The sequence below is a fragment of the Halictus rubicundus genome, chromosome 2 (assembly GCF_050948215.1).
Source record: "Halictus rubicundus isolate RS-2024b chromosome 2, iyHalRubi1_principal, whole genome shotgun sequence".
NCBI lineage: Eukaryota > Metazoa > Arthropoda > Insecta > Hymenoptera > Halictidae > Halictus > Halictus rubicundus.
In genome coordinates, this window is record NC_135150.1 from 2,497,080 (window position 1) to 2,515,036 (window position 17,957).

At 34.0% G+C, this 17,957-nt stretch overlaps 1 protein-coding gene across 1 annotated transcript in view; it reads left to right on the plus strand.

Moving 5' to 3' along the window:
* Positions 1–1,035: 1,035 nt before the first annotated feature.
* The window catches only part of Sick (sickie), a 504,036-nt gene continuing 487,114 nt past the window's right edge, over positions 1,036–17,957 (plus strand). The window contains exon 1 of the mRNA XM_076804259.1: positions 1,036–1,127. Coding sequence (XP_076660374.1) covers positions 1,062–1,127 — 66 coding nt within the window. The 5' untranslated portion in view covers positions 1,036–1,061. The remainder of the gene's footprint in view (positions 1,128–17,957) is intronic.

Below are 17,957 nucleotides of genomic sequence, written 5' to 3' on the forward strand. Positions count from 1 at the left end.
AGTTGCATCAAGTTGCATAAGTTGTTCTTTCTTTCATTTGAATTATTACGAAATACTGAATGTAACAATACATTTTTGTTCCACTAGGGTAAGAGACCCAATTACTGTGGGGATACCAATTACTGCGCCTATATTAATTATGCTTATTTTTAATGCATAATGAATATTAAAAAAGAGATATTAAATTTTCTTCATTAAAATCAGTTAATATGCAGTGACTCCCTCTAATATTCGCACGCTCTCAAAATCGCATAACTTTGTCAATATTGGACTATACTACTTGAATTTTTTGAGAAGTTAGAACAATTGGTTCGCTACATAACTTGAAAACATTTTTTATTAAAATTGCAATTGATCGAAATTGCACAGAAAGTACTAAAAGTTTTATTTTTCAACTTTTTATGGGGGCTTATATTAAAAATTTACAAAGTAGATTTTTTACATCTATATCAATTATACATATTTTGAATATTTCATCTAAATCGGTCAACGTTGCAATGCGCTACAATTGTTTAACGATGAAAGCTTAAGGGTGAAAGTCGCAGAATTTTGACATTGTCAGGGAATTTCGCCCTTATGTAACCATTTTGGAACATCTGTAACTCATTGCAACGTTGACCGATTTTTATGAAATTCTCAGAATATGTATAATTCATACAGATCTACGAATCGTACTTTCCAAATTTTCAATGTAAGTCCACATAAAAAAGTTGCAAAATACAACTTTTAGTACTTTCTCTGCAATTTCGACCAATTGCAATTTTTGTAAAAATTTTTTTCACTTTATGTAGCAAACCAATTCTGCTAACTACTTGAAAAAAATCCAAGTCGTATAGTTATGCGATTTTTAAAAGCGTCCGAATATGAGTGGATGTCACTGTATATGTTATATATCTCTTTTTGAATATTCAGTATGCTTTAAAAATAAGTATAATTAATATAGGCACAGTAATTGGATTCTTTACCTTATAGTTGATGTATGCTTTGCATATGAATTCGGTCGTTGTTTTCTTAGTATCGATTTTTTTCAGGTTTTTCGGTCTCGCAGTTATGGTAAAGCGATGAGCCTGCAGGCCCAGGCTCAAGCCCACCGCCCAGCGAGGTACTCCCCTCAGGAAACCGTCAAGGTAAGTTGTTATGTTTATATTAATGCGCATGCTTGTTACAAATGCTTAGGGTGATTCAATTACAAGATCTTCGTTAATAACGCATCGAAGGGAGCAAACAGTTTAGTAACTAAGTTGCGACCTCGGAACCACATATTACGTGGGGAGGTAGTCTACAGATATACAGGGTGAGCCACGAGAAACATAGTACCTAAAAACTTCTGCTGAAATCGAAGATGGAAGAAAATTGTCCAACAAATAAATTGCAATCGTAATTACTAATAATAATAAATTATCCACGACGCGAAATATAATGGTATAAACGAATTTTTTGTTGGGTGATACCTTCAAGGTTATTTGAAGGTCATTACTGATTTCTTGGAGAGTTTTAAGAGCAAAAGACTTTTACTTTACATTTTCTTACAGATTTATTTTTCTTATAGATTGTAAAATTGCCACATTATCTCTACCGACGATTATTTTGTAATTTTTTAAAAGCCATGTCCAAGGACTCTTTAATAAATTCTTCAAAAGCAATAGCAATTTGAATTGTGTACCAGTAACTCACCCACAATAACATAATTTAACAATTTCGTTTGAGATGATTATGTAAAATATGATTTTTGAGCTTTCTTTTGCTACAGCACAATTATTGAAAATTCGATTAATAGGTTTTAAATAGATAAACTGTTAAATATCAGTTATCCAATTTACTTGGTGAATGTCTTTAGTAAGTTTTTATAAAAATAAGTTGTTATTAAGTTAAAACACTAACGAATGTTTCTGCATAAATTGGAATTTTGCATTTTAGACGCTATATCTGTTTTTATATGTATGAGTGATTATGTATATGTGATTATTGGCTGATCTAGAATGATCTAGAAAAACAGTAATAGTGTCTAAAAGTCTTCTCGGTTCTTTTTTAGATGTGGGCAACTACAACAGTTGGTTGTATGAGAACAATGGATATGTATTTATTGTTTATACGTAAATATTATTTTTAATGTTCTCTAAATCAAGGCTCAAAAAATACATCAATTTTTTTTGTTAATTTTGTTGTTCGTCAAGTATGAAAAATCTCTTTTCAGCAAAGAGATATAATGGATATGGTAGACATGGTTATAAATCACAGGAAGTAGTCGATTTTTGCTATAGAAGCAGCACTTGCACTCAGACGTGTATTGTCTGTGTGAAAGATGATGTGTTTTACTGCATTGGGATTTTTTGTACGCACATCGTGCTTGTAATCGGCTTACTTTTTGGAAGTTAATCTATCGGTAGTAACCCCACGGCGCGGCGTCCCTGAAAATCAATGACATTGACGTCACAACAGACTTTACAGACATTATTCTTTTTGACAGTAGCGAATCGCAACGTTTTCAACATTTGCAATGTACTTTCTGAAAATGATTTAACGGCTGTAATTTATTTTAAGAAATAAATGTTATTAATTGATTAATTAGTTTGCGAATTAAATGTAATTTAGTCAACGAAAATTACAATTAATTAGATTATCCATACAGAATGTGTTTTATCGGTAACATGGCAGTTAATACAATAATAATAGATTTCACTTTCATGTGTATTTATGAAACAATAAATAATATCTGTTTTATGTTTCTCAAAACAATTTGAAGTTCCATCATGAAAATTGTTTTCATTTTATCACTTGTTTAGTCAAGATCCAAAATAGATGTCTTTAATTATAATCTACTTCAATGGCAGCCTTCATAACCTTATCTTTGAAATTTTTAATCATTTACAATCATTTTTAATATTATACACTTTGAACGTTCAACAAATTTCCTAAATCATTTTCTGTATCGGTGTGACTACTTATTTTTTATATATTCTTTGATCGAATATTTTAAAACTAGACAATATTCTATTTTGTTAATTTCGAACAATTTGTGAGTATGCTTGTACTGACATACTTGTGAATTTAAAATATTAGAAGCATTGAAATCCCTTGGCCCTTATTCTTAATTTTTCAAATGTCTTTTACGTATTATTTTATTTGGAAAAAACAATTGAGAAATATAGTATTGTTTTATAGTATGAGAGAAGAAGAAGAGACACAAAATTACACATTAGTTTAGTTTTATATCGATTCATACATTTCTCAAATCATCTTTTTTTGAAAGACTGATTTTCATTTATTATCTCAGAATATGTTTTATACCATTACTGACAATAAAAGCATATTTTTATGATGTACTTTTGATATAAGATTTACTCTTTTCGTGTTATAAAAATTTGTCTGTTTTTTAAAGTTATTTTACGTAATTCTCCTATCGTTGCTCTAAGATTAGTTACGTTATTGTTTTACAGCTGAAAAGAAATCTTTCAATGTATGAGTACAAAAAATACTCAAATAATAGTATAATGAAAAAGTTTGACGCCTACTTAAAAATTGCATAACTGCTTTATTAAACTAAAGAAAATTAATTTACCGTTGATCATTACTTAGTGCCAAAAAGAAAAGTTAAAGTAATATTTATACTTACTATACATAAAATGCCAAAGTGTTCTGCTAAGATATTTTTAATACATGTATTATGCACACACGCGCGCGCGCACACACTTTGCGTATGAAGTATCTTAATTTTCACCGTACACAAAATTTGAATACCAAGATTCGCTATTTAATTATGATCGCGCATTTTCGGGACAAATTGGATATAGCACGCGCGGCGTGAATTAGATACATTCGTTTCAGTCGGTGAGCTTAACGCAATTAACACGAGCGCACTGCTCGGCTATATTGTCGCTACGTTCACTACAATTCACTCCCGTTCTCGTTCATCATTAAGCTTCGTACAGACCTGAACATTTCGACGAACATTGCGCCGAACAGCGAACGAAAGGCGAAATCGACATTCATTTGACGGGACGGAGATCGACATTAATTCGGTGACCAGCGCAACGAACGGATCGCATTTGTGTAATTTCCAAAATTTCTTACAAACTATGGAAGCTACAGCAGCATATATTTACATCCATTACTCGTTAACCGCGAAGGATAAACACAGAAAATCTAGAAGATGGTGGCAAACCCATTTATATACACAAAGGAACACAGAAAATGTTAGCAGTTTAATGGGTGATTTAAAATTTCAAAGTATAAGTGGACATTATAAAAATTTTACAAGGATAACACCTGGATTTCTTTTTATGGAGTCTGCTAAAAGAGACCGTGTACACGGATGCTCCAACAACAGTTGAAGATATGCGTCAGCGTATCATCACAGCATGTACGAATATCACGTCGGATACACTTATCAGAGTTCAACATTCCTTCAGAGCTCGTTTACAACAATGTATCGACGCAGACGGCCATCATTTCGAACATTTATAAAATACAGGTATTCTGCTTCCATATTTTAGTTTCACACGTTTTTTCTGTCCTTGACCTTGAAGGACCTTGGACTAATTATAGTCACTGAATTCCTAATGAAAGGGACTATCATTGTAGGTGTTTAAAAAAGGGTGGTTCCATTTAAAAAAGTCAAGGTGACCTTGATATCTCCAAAAAAATGACATAAAAACAAAATTTTTTTTGCATCGTGTCAGCCCCATTGTACCATTCAACTTTGTCCTTACCATATTTTACGTATCTTTAGAAACAACAAAGATATTTGAGGTGCTAACGTTTGGTGACTCACCCTGTATATGCATATAGGTATTGAGATGAAACTTGCACTAAACTTAATTAAAAAATTATTATAAAAACTATATATTCATAATGATACTTATCAGTAAATAGAAATAATGTTTCAATGATTTTAGCACGATCGCCCATTTGCCGTCTTTTTTTGTGTTTCGAACATACCTGCAAACAAATTTGCGTGCACTCCCTTTGATGTATGTCGAAAAACCGACAAGTGATAGATCGGCCGCGCGCGCGAACGCAAACGGGTAGGACTTGTAAATCTGTTTGCAGGACAGATCGCAAAATTGACAAGTGCGCGCACTTGTGCGAACTGTCGGTTTTGTCAATTATGCGATCTGTCCTGCAAACAGATTTACAAGTCCTACCCGTTTGCGTTCGTGCGCGCGGTGGATCCATCACTTGTCGGTTTTTCGACGTACATCAAAGGCCTCGTACAAATCTGAACATTTCGACGAACATTGCGCCGAACAGCGCGCCGAACAGCGCGCCGAAACACAGGATCGCGCCGTTCGGTTCGCCGAAATGAATGTCGATTTTGCGTTTCGTTCGCTGTTCGGCGCAATGTTCGTCGAAATGTTCAGGCCTGTACGCGTCTTTAGGGTTAATCCTATACGTGTTCGAGTGTACGCGACCTTGTATCACTTCCTGAGTACTCTGAATTCCGGTTTTCGAGAGAACTGGGGGAAAAGAGCTCGCAATTAGACGCGCGTAACCTTAACCGTGAAATAGAGATTCATTGTAATGTAAATTGCTGTTGCAATTGATGCCGAGGGTATCATTGCAAAACGATTTTTCAAATCAAAATTTCTATTTAAATGGCACAGATCTGTATTTATTTAATGATCTATTATGCTCAACAAAATTTGACTTACATTTTACTCACAAATAGGATAAGGGACCCACTTACTATGGGGGTATTAATATACTGTGTTAATTAATTATAGTTATTTTTAAAGCATAATGCTTATTTTTAAATCAGCATAATGATTATTAAAAAAGAGATATTACATTTTTTTCATTAAAATCAGTTAATATATGTGTTACATATCTCTTTTTTAATATTTTTTTAATATTCAGTATGCTTTAAAAATAAGTATAATAGATATAGGCACAGTAATTGGTACTGCCAGGAATTGGGTTCCTCACCCTACGTTTTGTGATTTCGATGATTTTGCTATAAAAAGTAATTACAAATGATTAAGTAAAGTCATACTTTACTCAATTTTTAGATTGTAGGTAAATAAATAACAATAATACATTGTCGTAGATTTTTTTATAACGCTCAAAATATCGAAATAATAAAATTCCCTGTTTTCCGATTTTTATTAAGTTTACTTATCAAATATGTCTAAAGTTATCAGTGAATTATCTGTGTCTTGTAGCTGATGCACAAACATTTTATTTCGCATAAAGTTCCGGAGTCTAATGATAGTAATTGTAATTTCCTAGTAAAGTAAAAACAATCTCTGAAGGATTAATTTGTTTTTATTTATTATTGTTATTTTATTATTGTTACACTTGGAATAATAATGTACATGTTTACAGTGCTTGTTTTTATTGAAGATCCAATTGAAGAGTATAATCCTAAAAAATTGAACAGCTTATAATTTATCATGTTATAATAATTAAAATTGCAATTATTAAATTGTGATTGTAAGGTGCGAGAGATGTACATACAAAAGGAAATCAGGAATCAAGCAAGAATCAAGAAGAAAAAACTTGCGATTATTCATTTTTGTATGACGGTATTATAAAAATGTTTAGGGAAATAAATTTTTTCTAATAACAATTGTACTAAAGTATTTGAATTATTCTACTTTACAGTCAACATAACCATAATAACGTTACGCGAGCCATTGTTGAGGCACTATTAATATAAGAATAAGATATACAGGATAATAAACATAAATATTTTACAAATCCGCTATCAACGAAATGGAGATAGATCTTTTCGGCAGTTATTCGCGCATAGGTTTGAGCAGTAATGTCCGCCGTTTAAACTTCGAATTACTGTAAGAGATGGGGCTGATTTGTGGTTAATGACCTAACGTTATCGAGGTAGAGTATCTCAGTCTTAAGTGCGTATTGCTGAGGAAGAACGGAAATGCAATTTCAGCGAATTGGTCTTTTTCTGCGTATAAAGTAAACGCAATATAAAATTGTCTAAATTGAAGGTGGATGCGCTACGGACGAGAGTTAGTAATAGGATTGTAAATCTCAACAAGATGGGAATTCTTATACGTATGTACAGAATGTCCCAAAACCGTTGTACTTCCTTGAAAGGGGCGATTCCTAAGATCATTTGAAGTAACTGTTTTCTTTGCAAAAATGCTTTCAGCACCTTTGTTACCTTTGTTGGAGCTATTAACGCAAAACGCAAACCAGTCATAGCGCGGCCGCAATCCGCCCACTATAGCCATGCTCTGATTGGTCCGTGTTTTTCGTTAATAACTCCTGAACGAAACCCGCGGAGACATTTTCACAAAAGGAAAACTTATTTCAAATAACATCCGGAATCACCCTTTTCAAGGAAGTACAACATTTTTGGGACACCCTAAAGTTTCAAAATGGAAGCATGCAGAAACAACATATAACTAAAATTGAAACCAATGTGTCATATTCATACTAAAATATAAGACACAATTTTCATATTGTATTCTAAATAAGTATGTAGAAAATAAAACGTATTTATTAGACTATTGTAAATTAAGATTTCTAGTAAGTAAACGTTATGAAACATTTCCTTTAATATTTATACTCATCTATTAGTGTCAACAATATGTACGAATTATTGAAAATAAATTCTAACCCACTCTTCTTACATTAAAGTCTGAGATAGATCAGAACCTGAATTATGGCCGACTTTAATTGTTATACAAATAAAATGAAAAAAACATTACGAAATATGATGCAAAGAATAATAAAATTGTGTTTAGAACTATTTTAAATAAAGTGTTAGTAGCCAATTATACAATATTTATATTACACAATACTGATATTATACAATATTCGTATTGTATAAATTACAATACAGTATTTAAGTATTGGCATTTCAAAATTATGTTCATAGCTATAACATTTTATTAACCACGTATTTACTAATGAATAAAATTCCGATCTTTATGTATTTATATCAAATGCCACGGAACGAAATAAATTCAAATAAAAATACTATTAAACTGCAATAAGGGTTTAATTAATCTATAAGTTAGACTTTAAAACCTTGAATTCATGGGTAATTATGCATTTATAGCTCCTAAAAGTCTCTACAAAGGTTGTCGAAAGAGATATTTAAATAGATATTTTATTATTATTCTATGCATATTCTTTTTATGTTACCCCAAACCAAACGATGTCAACGAGAATATCAATATCAAGGTACATTAACTAATGCAATAAAAAACATATACTTCTATTTGAAAGGACATAAATGACTTTCATACGTCTTCTGTGCGTTTATCTACAAAAAATCTATACTAATATCAAAATATGCTGCAAGATGTGCCAGTCTTGAAACCATTCAACTTTACGTGAAACCATTTTAGGTACCAATAATAACAGTCACATAAATCGAAGTGGTACCATCTATTGAACCATCCTGCATAATAAAATTCTTAAAGTCAATAATAGTGCGCGGGTTGTAGAAATATTTTGAATTTGAATAAACCAGGGATCGAAATAAACAGCTACCTTTGGTTTTTTAAAGGAAATTCTATTAGGATTTATATGACATTTATGTGAAAAAAACATAAATTTGTGTTCTCATGAAATAAATATTTTAGAATCTGTATAATAAAAGTTTCATGAATACCACAAACACAAATAACTAACTATTCACGACGTTAATTTAATCACAATAATTATTCAATACAATTGTCATAGTATTCATTGGATAGTGTCCAGATTGACCATAATGACTGAGAACTATTTTAAAATTGATAAATAAGACACATACGTGTTTTCGTTATGCAAAAATTTATATTCATCTATTTTGTAAATTCTATTCGAACAAAAAGTTTGACTCTCGACAACTTGTCCTTACTTTTTCTTATTGAAACCTAACATGTGAGAATGTCTTTTGGAGAAGTTCCACAGTCCATGTTTGCAATAGAACCTATTAAAAACTCGGTATCCTGGAATAAGCTAGACATGCCGGTTTTTCACTGGAATGATGTTTATTTCATCCTGATGACACGCAATACAGCCGTTTGATGTTACAAGAACCTGTATCGCTTTCCGACTACCTATAAATGGGGGGGGGGGGGATAGAACGACGGAATTCTCCGCAACGATGTGGAGGGCATTCAGTATAATTTTCCACGTGAATGCATTGCCGGCTCGTCGCTTTTTCCTAATGACTGTCTTAATTAATATCTCGCGAGTAGGCGCGGTTGCGCCGAGCTGTCTCCGCATGAACACGACTCTCCGCCGCTCCCCCTTCGACATCGTTCTACGGATAATTTTCCGCGCGAATGCTCGAACTTCACTCTCGCTCGTCGTCGACAAGCCCGTCGGCCGTCCATTGCTCTTTTTCCCTGCTCCTGGTTCCGACATCGCCTGGTGTCGAGGACCTCTGGCGGCTCAAGTGGGCGTCATGCGGATGACAAAACGCACGGTGCCCGAACGAACGGCAAACGAACTTCTGAGACATTTCGTTATGCCGATGTCTCGCTGATTAACGATTCAACGTCAACCACTTACTACATATATGACATGAAAGCTAGAATGTAGAATGTAGAATGTAGTATCCTCCTATACGTGTGATGTATTATCGTTTCTGGGACGCGGACATTGAGCGACTGCACAATCTAACATCATATTTATGTTTCGAGAACCTGCAGACGTTTCGGCTGTAGTGTGCTATGACCCACACAAATAAGCTGCGATTTTGAGGAATGGCGAAGAGGGGGGAGGGAGTGGGGAGTACCTTGAATATAAAATTTCAGTAGCGTGTCTTCATTACTTTTTCAGATATTAATGAAAAAATGTAAAAAAAATGTTATCGAGTTCAACCGTTATACCGGGTGGTTCACGAGAAACAGGCCACCTAAATAGCTTCGTTAGGCTTACAGATCAAAGAAAATGTTACAGAGAAAAGTTGTACTGTTAAAAGGGGCAAATATGGTGATATAAAAAAATGTTCCGATTATAGTCGTTTTCAGTCTTTTGAAGGTCATCGATGATTTTGAAATAGCAGAATATATTTTTAACTTCACAGTGTTGTAGCTGATGTCAAGATGAGTTCAATGATGTGGTACACTATGACCTTCAACTGACCTTGAACTAGAAAATTTATCATAAAGCAACGATAACTTTAAAATCTGCAATCATTTTATTCGAATTAAATTAAATGTTCGATATTATGGCCTTGAGCAGTAACACTAACATTTAAACATTTTACAAAGCAATCGATTGTACTTTCAATTGTTTCTGTTGCAATTGATTTACAAGATCTAATTATTTTTTCTTGCCTGTTCTCTGGCGTAGTCGGTTGATCACGAAATACATCATCTTTGAGAGTTCTTCACAAAAAAAAATCAAGAGGAGTTAGATCGGGTGAAAGAGTTGGCCATAGTATGTGTCCATTACGTCCTATCCAGCGACAGGAAGAAAATAGTACATACTTAGTCAAGAAAATAGTACATACACAACATTTGCTTAGAATTTTCGCAAATAAACATGCAGGAGAAGAACATATTCCGATATTTCTGACTCAGTAGCAAAGTCACCAGATTAAGAATTCTCTCTCACTCTATCCTTCCCCTCCCACGACGCTATTCCCCACGCTTCCGTCACGGCCCGGTCACGTGACGCGTTTCGAGAGAGGGTAGCTGTATTCCTCTCAATTCTAGTTACATTCCCCTGATCTAGCCACACTGCTCAGTAGCTTCTGATATAACACCTTGTGATCTGTGACACGACAAATTATTCCGATAGTTTTATAAAGCAGTATATCGCATCAGTTACACGATAAAAAATGAAGACACACTAGATTGATTACAACCATTTATTATAATTACCAGACCTATATGTTATGTTAAATTATTCTAATGTTATACTTTGAAGCAGATGTAAATTATGTATATTGCAAGGTACGTAAGAGGGTGAGCGAGTTAGCGGAGGTCCAAAAGCAAACAGTTCTCGCTTCTTCGTGCAAATGTTTCGTATACTCAACGACCTATGCGGTAATTTAAATATGTTTTCCTGTATAAGTGCACATTGCCTACATTCTTCGAAACTTTCTGCTCATTATGCAATTTTAAAATCCTCTTAAAACATTATATGTATACATTATATGTATACATAATATGTACTTCCTTTTGTAAAACTCACTTTGTTAGAATTCTTTCCTGCTAGAAAAATGACCAATTTAATATAACAACTTGAAAATATAAGACACATTCATTTTAATATACACATCGATTACATTTCTTAAAATTTATACGAAGTCGGATTAAGAAGAAACTTAACTTATATAAGTTTCCTTGCGACGGAATTAGATAAAAAAGAATGGCTTTTGTTGTTACTCTTCTATGATCTTGTTTGGTCAGTTTTCTAAATAATATTGTGTAGAAATTGATGAAAATAAAGCATTGATATCCTAATGAAAAGATAGTTCTAGTACTTGTTCGCTAATAGTCTAGTTTGTAATTTAAAAATTAGTTAATTATGTTATTTATTCCAATTAATGGGTTTGTTCCTAATATTTCATATTGTATTTAAATATGTATTTATTAAATTAGAATTCTGTTTACCCATTGTTCACTCTGAGCACTGCAATAATATTAAATTTTACTTTGTAATAAACAAAAAATACGCAATTTTGTTGACTAACCTAAATAAGTTTTAATAAATCATTCAACTTAATGTTGAAATAAATCAAAATTTTCAATTTTTAAAATTGTCCCTGCTTCAACAGTAACAACTATATGAATGATTTTGGCCTAAAATAATTCCATAAACTCTTCTAATTACAGATGTGTATTTTTTGTAACATTATGAGGGCGAAACGCCCTGACGCATAAATTCTTTCAGACAGAGTTTGAATCTTTCAAGCAAAGTCTAACTATACTCTGCGATAGAGTTTAAATTATAGACTCTTCTTCTTTCGGAAACCATGAAAGCAATTAAAACGAAGGCTTTGTTTTCGATTGTTAAAATAATATAGTTTTGCAGGGTACGAGCTGTTTCCACTGATTCTCAAGAACAACGATCGCTTCGCATTTGTCGTAGTGCAACGTGGCTGTTTACATTAAGTTCTTTTTCAAATTTTATAAAAAAATTAATGAATAGATAATAAATAATAAATCATTAATTAACTTTTTGATAGGTCCGGTAGATTTTCGGATATTTCTGTTTCCGATTTTGAGTACAATCCCTAGCAAAGAGTATTCAATCACATTTCAAAATTGCATAATTTTCTTAAAATCCAGCCAATTGAGTTGAGACTTTTGGACATGTTAGAAGAATTAGTTTACTAAATATCGCGCAAACATAATTTAGAAAAAATTTCTATTGGTCGGAATTGCCAAAAAAAAAGTGTCTTACCAGGACTTGTATTGCAGAAGGGTTGTACGAACAGAATATACAATTTTTGCAAAATCGGTCTTTTTCATTTTACCAAAGCTATATAGCCCTTTAAAAAAATGAACTATCTACTACTTAAGATATTATTTACGCAACATTGACGGCATCCACAAATTATATACCATATACAATATTTTTTTGTTCTTATGACGAGGCGAGTATACCCGTGACGGCAAGGCTGCCGCTAAATGGCCGAGATTTTCCGTCGGCGGTTTCGCCCCCTCCTTCTTTCGGACGTTGAGCTAGATAGACGAAGATGAAGAGATTTTGGGTGTCGAGAGAGCCACGCCCCGGTCATGAGGACGAGATGATACCATTTTGTAACCCTCCTGGTAGCTGCCAAAATCCCCTGGGCCCACCTCCGTCCCTCAGCTGCGTGGATAATTAAAGATACAACGCCTACCTCTCGCGGCACGGCGAGAAGGCCATTCTACGCTGCAGGATCCACCGACGCAGGAGGGTGAGAGCGAGAGAGCCGCTAAATTGGATTACGCGTGCAGAATCTTACCGTGCGCGATATAACATACATTTCTCCGAGAAACTGCGGGGCTGTATCAAGGAGATCCCACGACGTTCACGAAATCCCTGTCGAATTCTTGCTCCCCAACAGAACTTTCTTCTTTTCCTAAATTTACCGAAAGACACGTGCGCATACGTGGTCAAGGCTCTTCTCGACACCTAACACCAGCGTGCCGGACGGGCGATAGCAACTTGTGGAGAGGGTGGTCACACAGGATGCAACAAAATGTCGTACCATGGCTTCTTCAGGCGATTCTACACCTTTGTCAAATTCTTTTTGATTGGAAATTGTAGTGCTCGTCACCAGGAACAAAAATCTCAAAGGAACCGAGGGTCGCAGATGTTCCTCTGGAAAAAACATGTTCAAAATTCCGTTAATCCTCGACATGATTTTATCCGTATGTTGGAGTGAGATATCACTCGAAATAGCAACAGTATTGTTATCTACTTACTTTTATCTACCTCGTAACCGTCTCGTAAACGTGATTGCCACTCCATTTCTATGGAATATTTTTTAACGAAAATTTAGTATTTTGTAGATAAAAGAGTGACACAACTTATATACTAAATGTATTTTAAATATAACCACTTGTTGAAATAAAAAGAATTCCCAAAGTCACTTTTCGACCTCCTAGGTGTATGTCCTCCTTTAAGCCAATTCAATCATGTTAAGAATTAATGAAACTTTCAATATTTTTCCTCAAGGGAACGGGACATTTGCGACCTACGGTTCCTTCGAGATTTTTGTTCCTCGGGACGAGTACCGAAATTTCCATAAAAATATTACTTTAACTTTTTTCTACTTTTTACTTTAACAAATTTTTTTTTAACGAATCGCCACCGATCCAAGGGTGCAGAAACACCTGAAGAAGAAGTCATGGCATAACATTTCGTTACACCCTGTATTCTTGCAAGGGAAGGTTTCCGACCCATAGGTTCAAAATATTGTATTATGAAACTCTGGGGAAATGTAAAGCATATATTATAGGCGCTGCACCGAAATTGGGAGATGCCAAAAAGGCGGTAAAAAAATATAGAAGATGTTCTATGTCCAAATTAGTCTGTCTGTCTAAAAATTTCGTTGTGAGGCATTCCTTCGCCGACTTTGTGTTCAATGCGTGTGATCGTTTGGCTAATATGAAGTATGAGGATGGTTTCTTGCTATGTGTCCGTACACGAAGACCGTCGTTAACCTCTTGCACTGCAACATTGAGTCAGGTTCGTGATGAAGATTTCGAATAGAATCCACTGAACATGCACATACGTTATGTATGTATGCGATGAAGTATTCTTGGGAACCTTCCGAGGAGCGTATGAGGGCTGATATTGTCCGTGTGCTCAACCCCGTGCACTACGATTTATTTTACGGTTGCAGCGGTTAGAACTTCTTTAAAAATTATTTAATTATACTTCTTTAATTATACAAAAATGTATATTTTATTACTGCACGAATGAAATTGTCGTAATCAAAATGAATAAAATTTAGTGTATAACAATATGGATACCACGTCACAATAAAGTAAAATAATTGCATTTTGTTTGAATTAAGATGAAAATAAAAAGTTACTGAAGGGTAATAGCAAATACTAATATCGAGTTAACTCGTTATCCGTGGTGAAAGGGTGTTGAAGGGTGTCGAATATTTCACGAACAATAGGTCAAATCAAAGGAGAGTTTTTTTGAAAGTGTTTATATCATACACGGCAGAAATTTTGCAAATAAAAAGTGTCCGAAGAGCTGTTCTGTTTTTTGTGCTAAACTTGACAGACCGAATTTCACGCTTGGAATGAAAGCTATGAGCTGTTATGAAGCTTGATCTAAACTCGAATGAACAATTTACTAGCGTATAGTGCTCGTGTACTATACCAGTCTGTTTAGTTTGTGCATTTCGTGTTAGAAAAATAATTATAATCGATAAATAAATTCGGAAGTTAGAACAATTTATACAATACTTTATTAAAAAGAAAGGTGAATTAGACAAAATAGGATTATGAATGACGCATGCGAATGATCAAGAAGTAGTGTTTGTTATATTCAACAAACAAAAACTTTTGTATTTGAATATATCAATTTAAAAATTTTCTTATTCAAGCCCAGTATGATCAAATAGCAAATCGCCTCGTTTGCGGCAGATATGAACAATGTATTTAAATTATTAACTATTAAATCATGGTCTTTGTTGTCAAATCTTTTCTAATCAAATTACAAATCGTATGCAGTTTCAAAATCTCAACATTTCAAACACACCATAGCATATCGTGAAAATGTAAAAGAAATTTGTTCAGTCGTTATATACATAACACTAAATTTTAAGCATGAGCTAGGATATAGTATAGAATTTAGACAGTACGTTTTAATCGAATTTAGATTGTTATTGGATTGAAATAAACTATCTGAAGCACACATCGCACACAGTTTTACTAAACTCCTTTGATATTTCTTTTTTTGATATTTTTTATTTACATATTATCAAATGAATATTGATTAGAAATTTCATCTAAAATTAATTGGCAGAATTCAATAATTTCATTGTGATACACTGTGTTATATTATATAGTATCAAATTGCACATGGATGATCGGAATTGACAAGAAAAATAATTTTTTATATTTAGTCTATTCAAATCAAAGATAGGTATTAATGATAACAATTATTAATTATCCTATAGTGCAGTTTTCATTTTACACTGTTATTTAGATCATTGAAATACTAAAAAAATTGTATTCAGTGGCAATTATCTGTACAACATTCCACCCCTACAACATTCAACATGTTAATCATTCAACGCCTATAGTTTATTCCAAAGACATTCCACAGTTTTAAGCCAACGAGGATGCTCAGTATTACTTTATTACTTTTGCATTCTTCAAACTGAAACTGATTTTTTCGCCTTCAAGGCGAAGGCTTTGTTTTCCTTCAAGGTCACTTCAAGGTCATGGGGTGCAGGTCGTTGAACATATCTTGGCGCTGATTACCACATCGTGTTATAAAAAGTACATGTTAACATGCAAAAAATGCGATGGCCTTGAATAAATCGATAAATGACCTTCACAGGATTTTTTTAATCAACATCAGATGCACGTCATAAAACCATGTATATCTTATTTAGTCACTTTTTCTTACTTGCAATAGTAGCGGAAATAATTTAGGTGCTCGAGTTAAAATTAACACCTTGTATAATATAGTAACAGTAATTCGTGAATCTTCTCATGCTACAACGCACCAATCATTAACTGCCCTTGTAGTTTGGTCAAGCGAGTCGCGTCTATACTGTTTACCCGAAACGCATTATGACACGTCATTCTACGCGTATGTAGTTTGAATGCGCCTCTTCATTCAAGGTCCTTTATGTGTCCTTCCCCTCTCTCCACATATTCCGATCATAACAGTTCACTATGAAACGGTACGCTACTACATATGAGCCCCTTAGTCGACATGTGGCATAATTCCAAAATTCGAAAAAAATTGTTCGCAATTGAAATAGAAAGTCTTATGAATGCTTATTTTATTTATCAACTCAACTTACTTATACTTCGTGTTTTTCTTTGTAAAAACTAAAAGTCAATTTTACATGGAAAATGAAATGATCGTAAACATTTTTGAAACAGTGGCTTCAATCCAATGTTTTGGACTTGTGTGATTTTTACTACAAGTTATACTATCATAAATACTACATTTTCAATTTATTTTCTTGCTATAAAGCTACATTCTGTTCCTAATTTTTGGTAACGTTGCTACGTAAAAGTACCGATGGTACGATATTAAGAAAGTGGATTTAATTCACTTGTCAACTAAGGGACTGATATGTTGGCTTTATGTAATTTAACAACCCAAAAATATGGGATCCATAAATATTTAAACAAACGTTTCTTCCAGAACGCTATCATAATATTTGAAGGCCCTTTCCATTTCCGTGTTTCACTATTCTTCTTCCTGCTCCTCTCGTTTTGACATTCCACGACAATACTAATAAGACATTGCATGAAATCATACACTAAGAATAATATCGATCGTATTCCTTCTTCAACCCCTTGCCCAATAATTTCTCGTCTACCCCTGGCAAAAATTATTCGACGACACATAGCAAGCGTCTATCATTGTAGTTATTTGTATTTTCAACATGACATTGAAACATTAAAATAAAACCAGTTTCAGGGTCACCTTCATTTGCACTATTCGATGCAGCTTGTGGTTAATAATTTCAGAGATATTTCAACCTTAATTGTGTTGAATTCTGTAGATCTTACTTAAATCTCCGGAACTCTTTCATCTACAGAAATACTGTTACTGCTATATTCTAGGCCTCTTTACACTGAAAAACTTTGGTTAATACAGTTTTTTCATGTTTTCGAAACAAGCGGAAATAACGATGTGCTAATATGTACTGGACCACTCTGTATATGCTGCGCTGTTATTCACATTTAATATGCGTCCAAATAATTCGTTCAATAGCTATATTCAATAGTTTTCTTCTTCATCTAGAAAGAAATTCTGATCGCTGTGACCGTAAAATAAATCGTAGTGCAACGGGTGAATAATAAATTATATTTTGTAAAACTGTATACTTGGTGGTATTGGAAATAATATTTTACTCGGCTCCGGTCATACTTCACGGAAGAGCAATTTGCGTAGAGCGTATCAACGTTCTAGCAAGATCTCGCGGGTGTCAACGTAAAAGTTATTGCGCGAGGAAAAGGAGCGTGGGGTGGAAAGCTCACTCTCTCGAGGGAGCGTAGCTAGTCTCGGTGGTCAGGCATCGATTAGCCATTCCACGATCGATCTAACCATTGTATCGGAATTGCCTCGGTATCTCCGTAAACGCTTCCCTCAGACTCTCTGTGTCCCCGATACCCCTCGCTCTCTCTCTCTCTCTCTCTCTCTCTCTCTCTCTCTCTCTCTCTCGCGCACAACATACTGAGCACATGCGAACCAGGAGGGAAGTTATCATTGTATCATCGATATTGCGAATACGTCTCCAGATGTTGCCGTGAGATTTTGTGGGGCTCTCGATACGCTATCTTGTTTCGTTTCGATTAGACTCGGCTCGTTATTTTTATGGTTAGTAAAAAGTT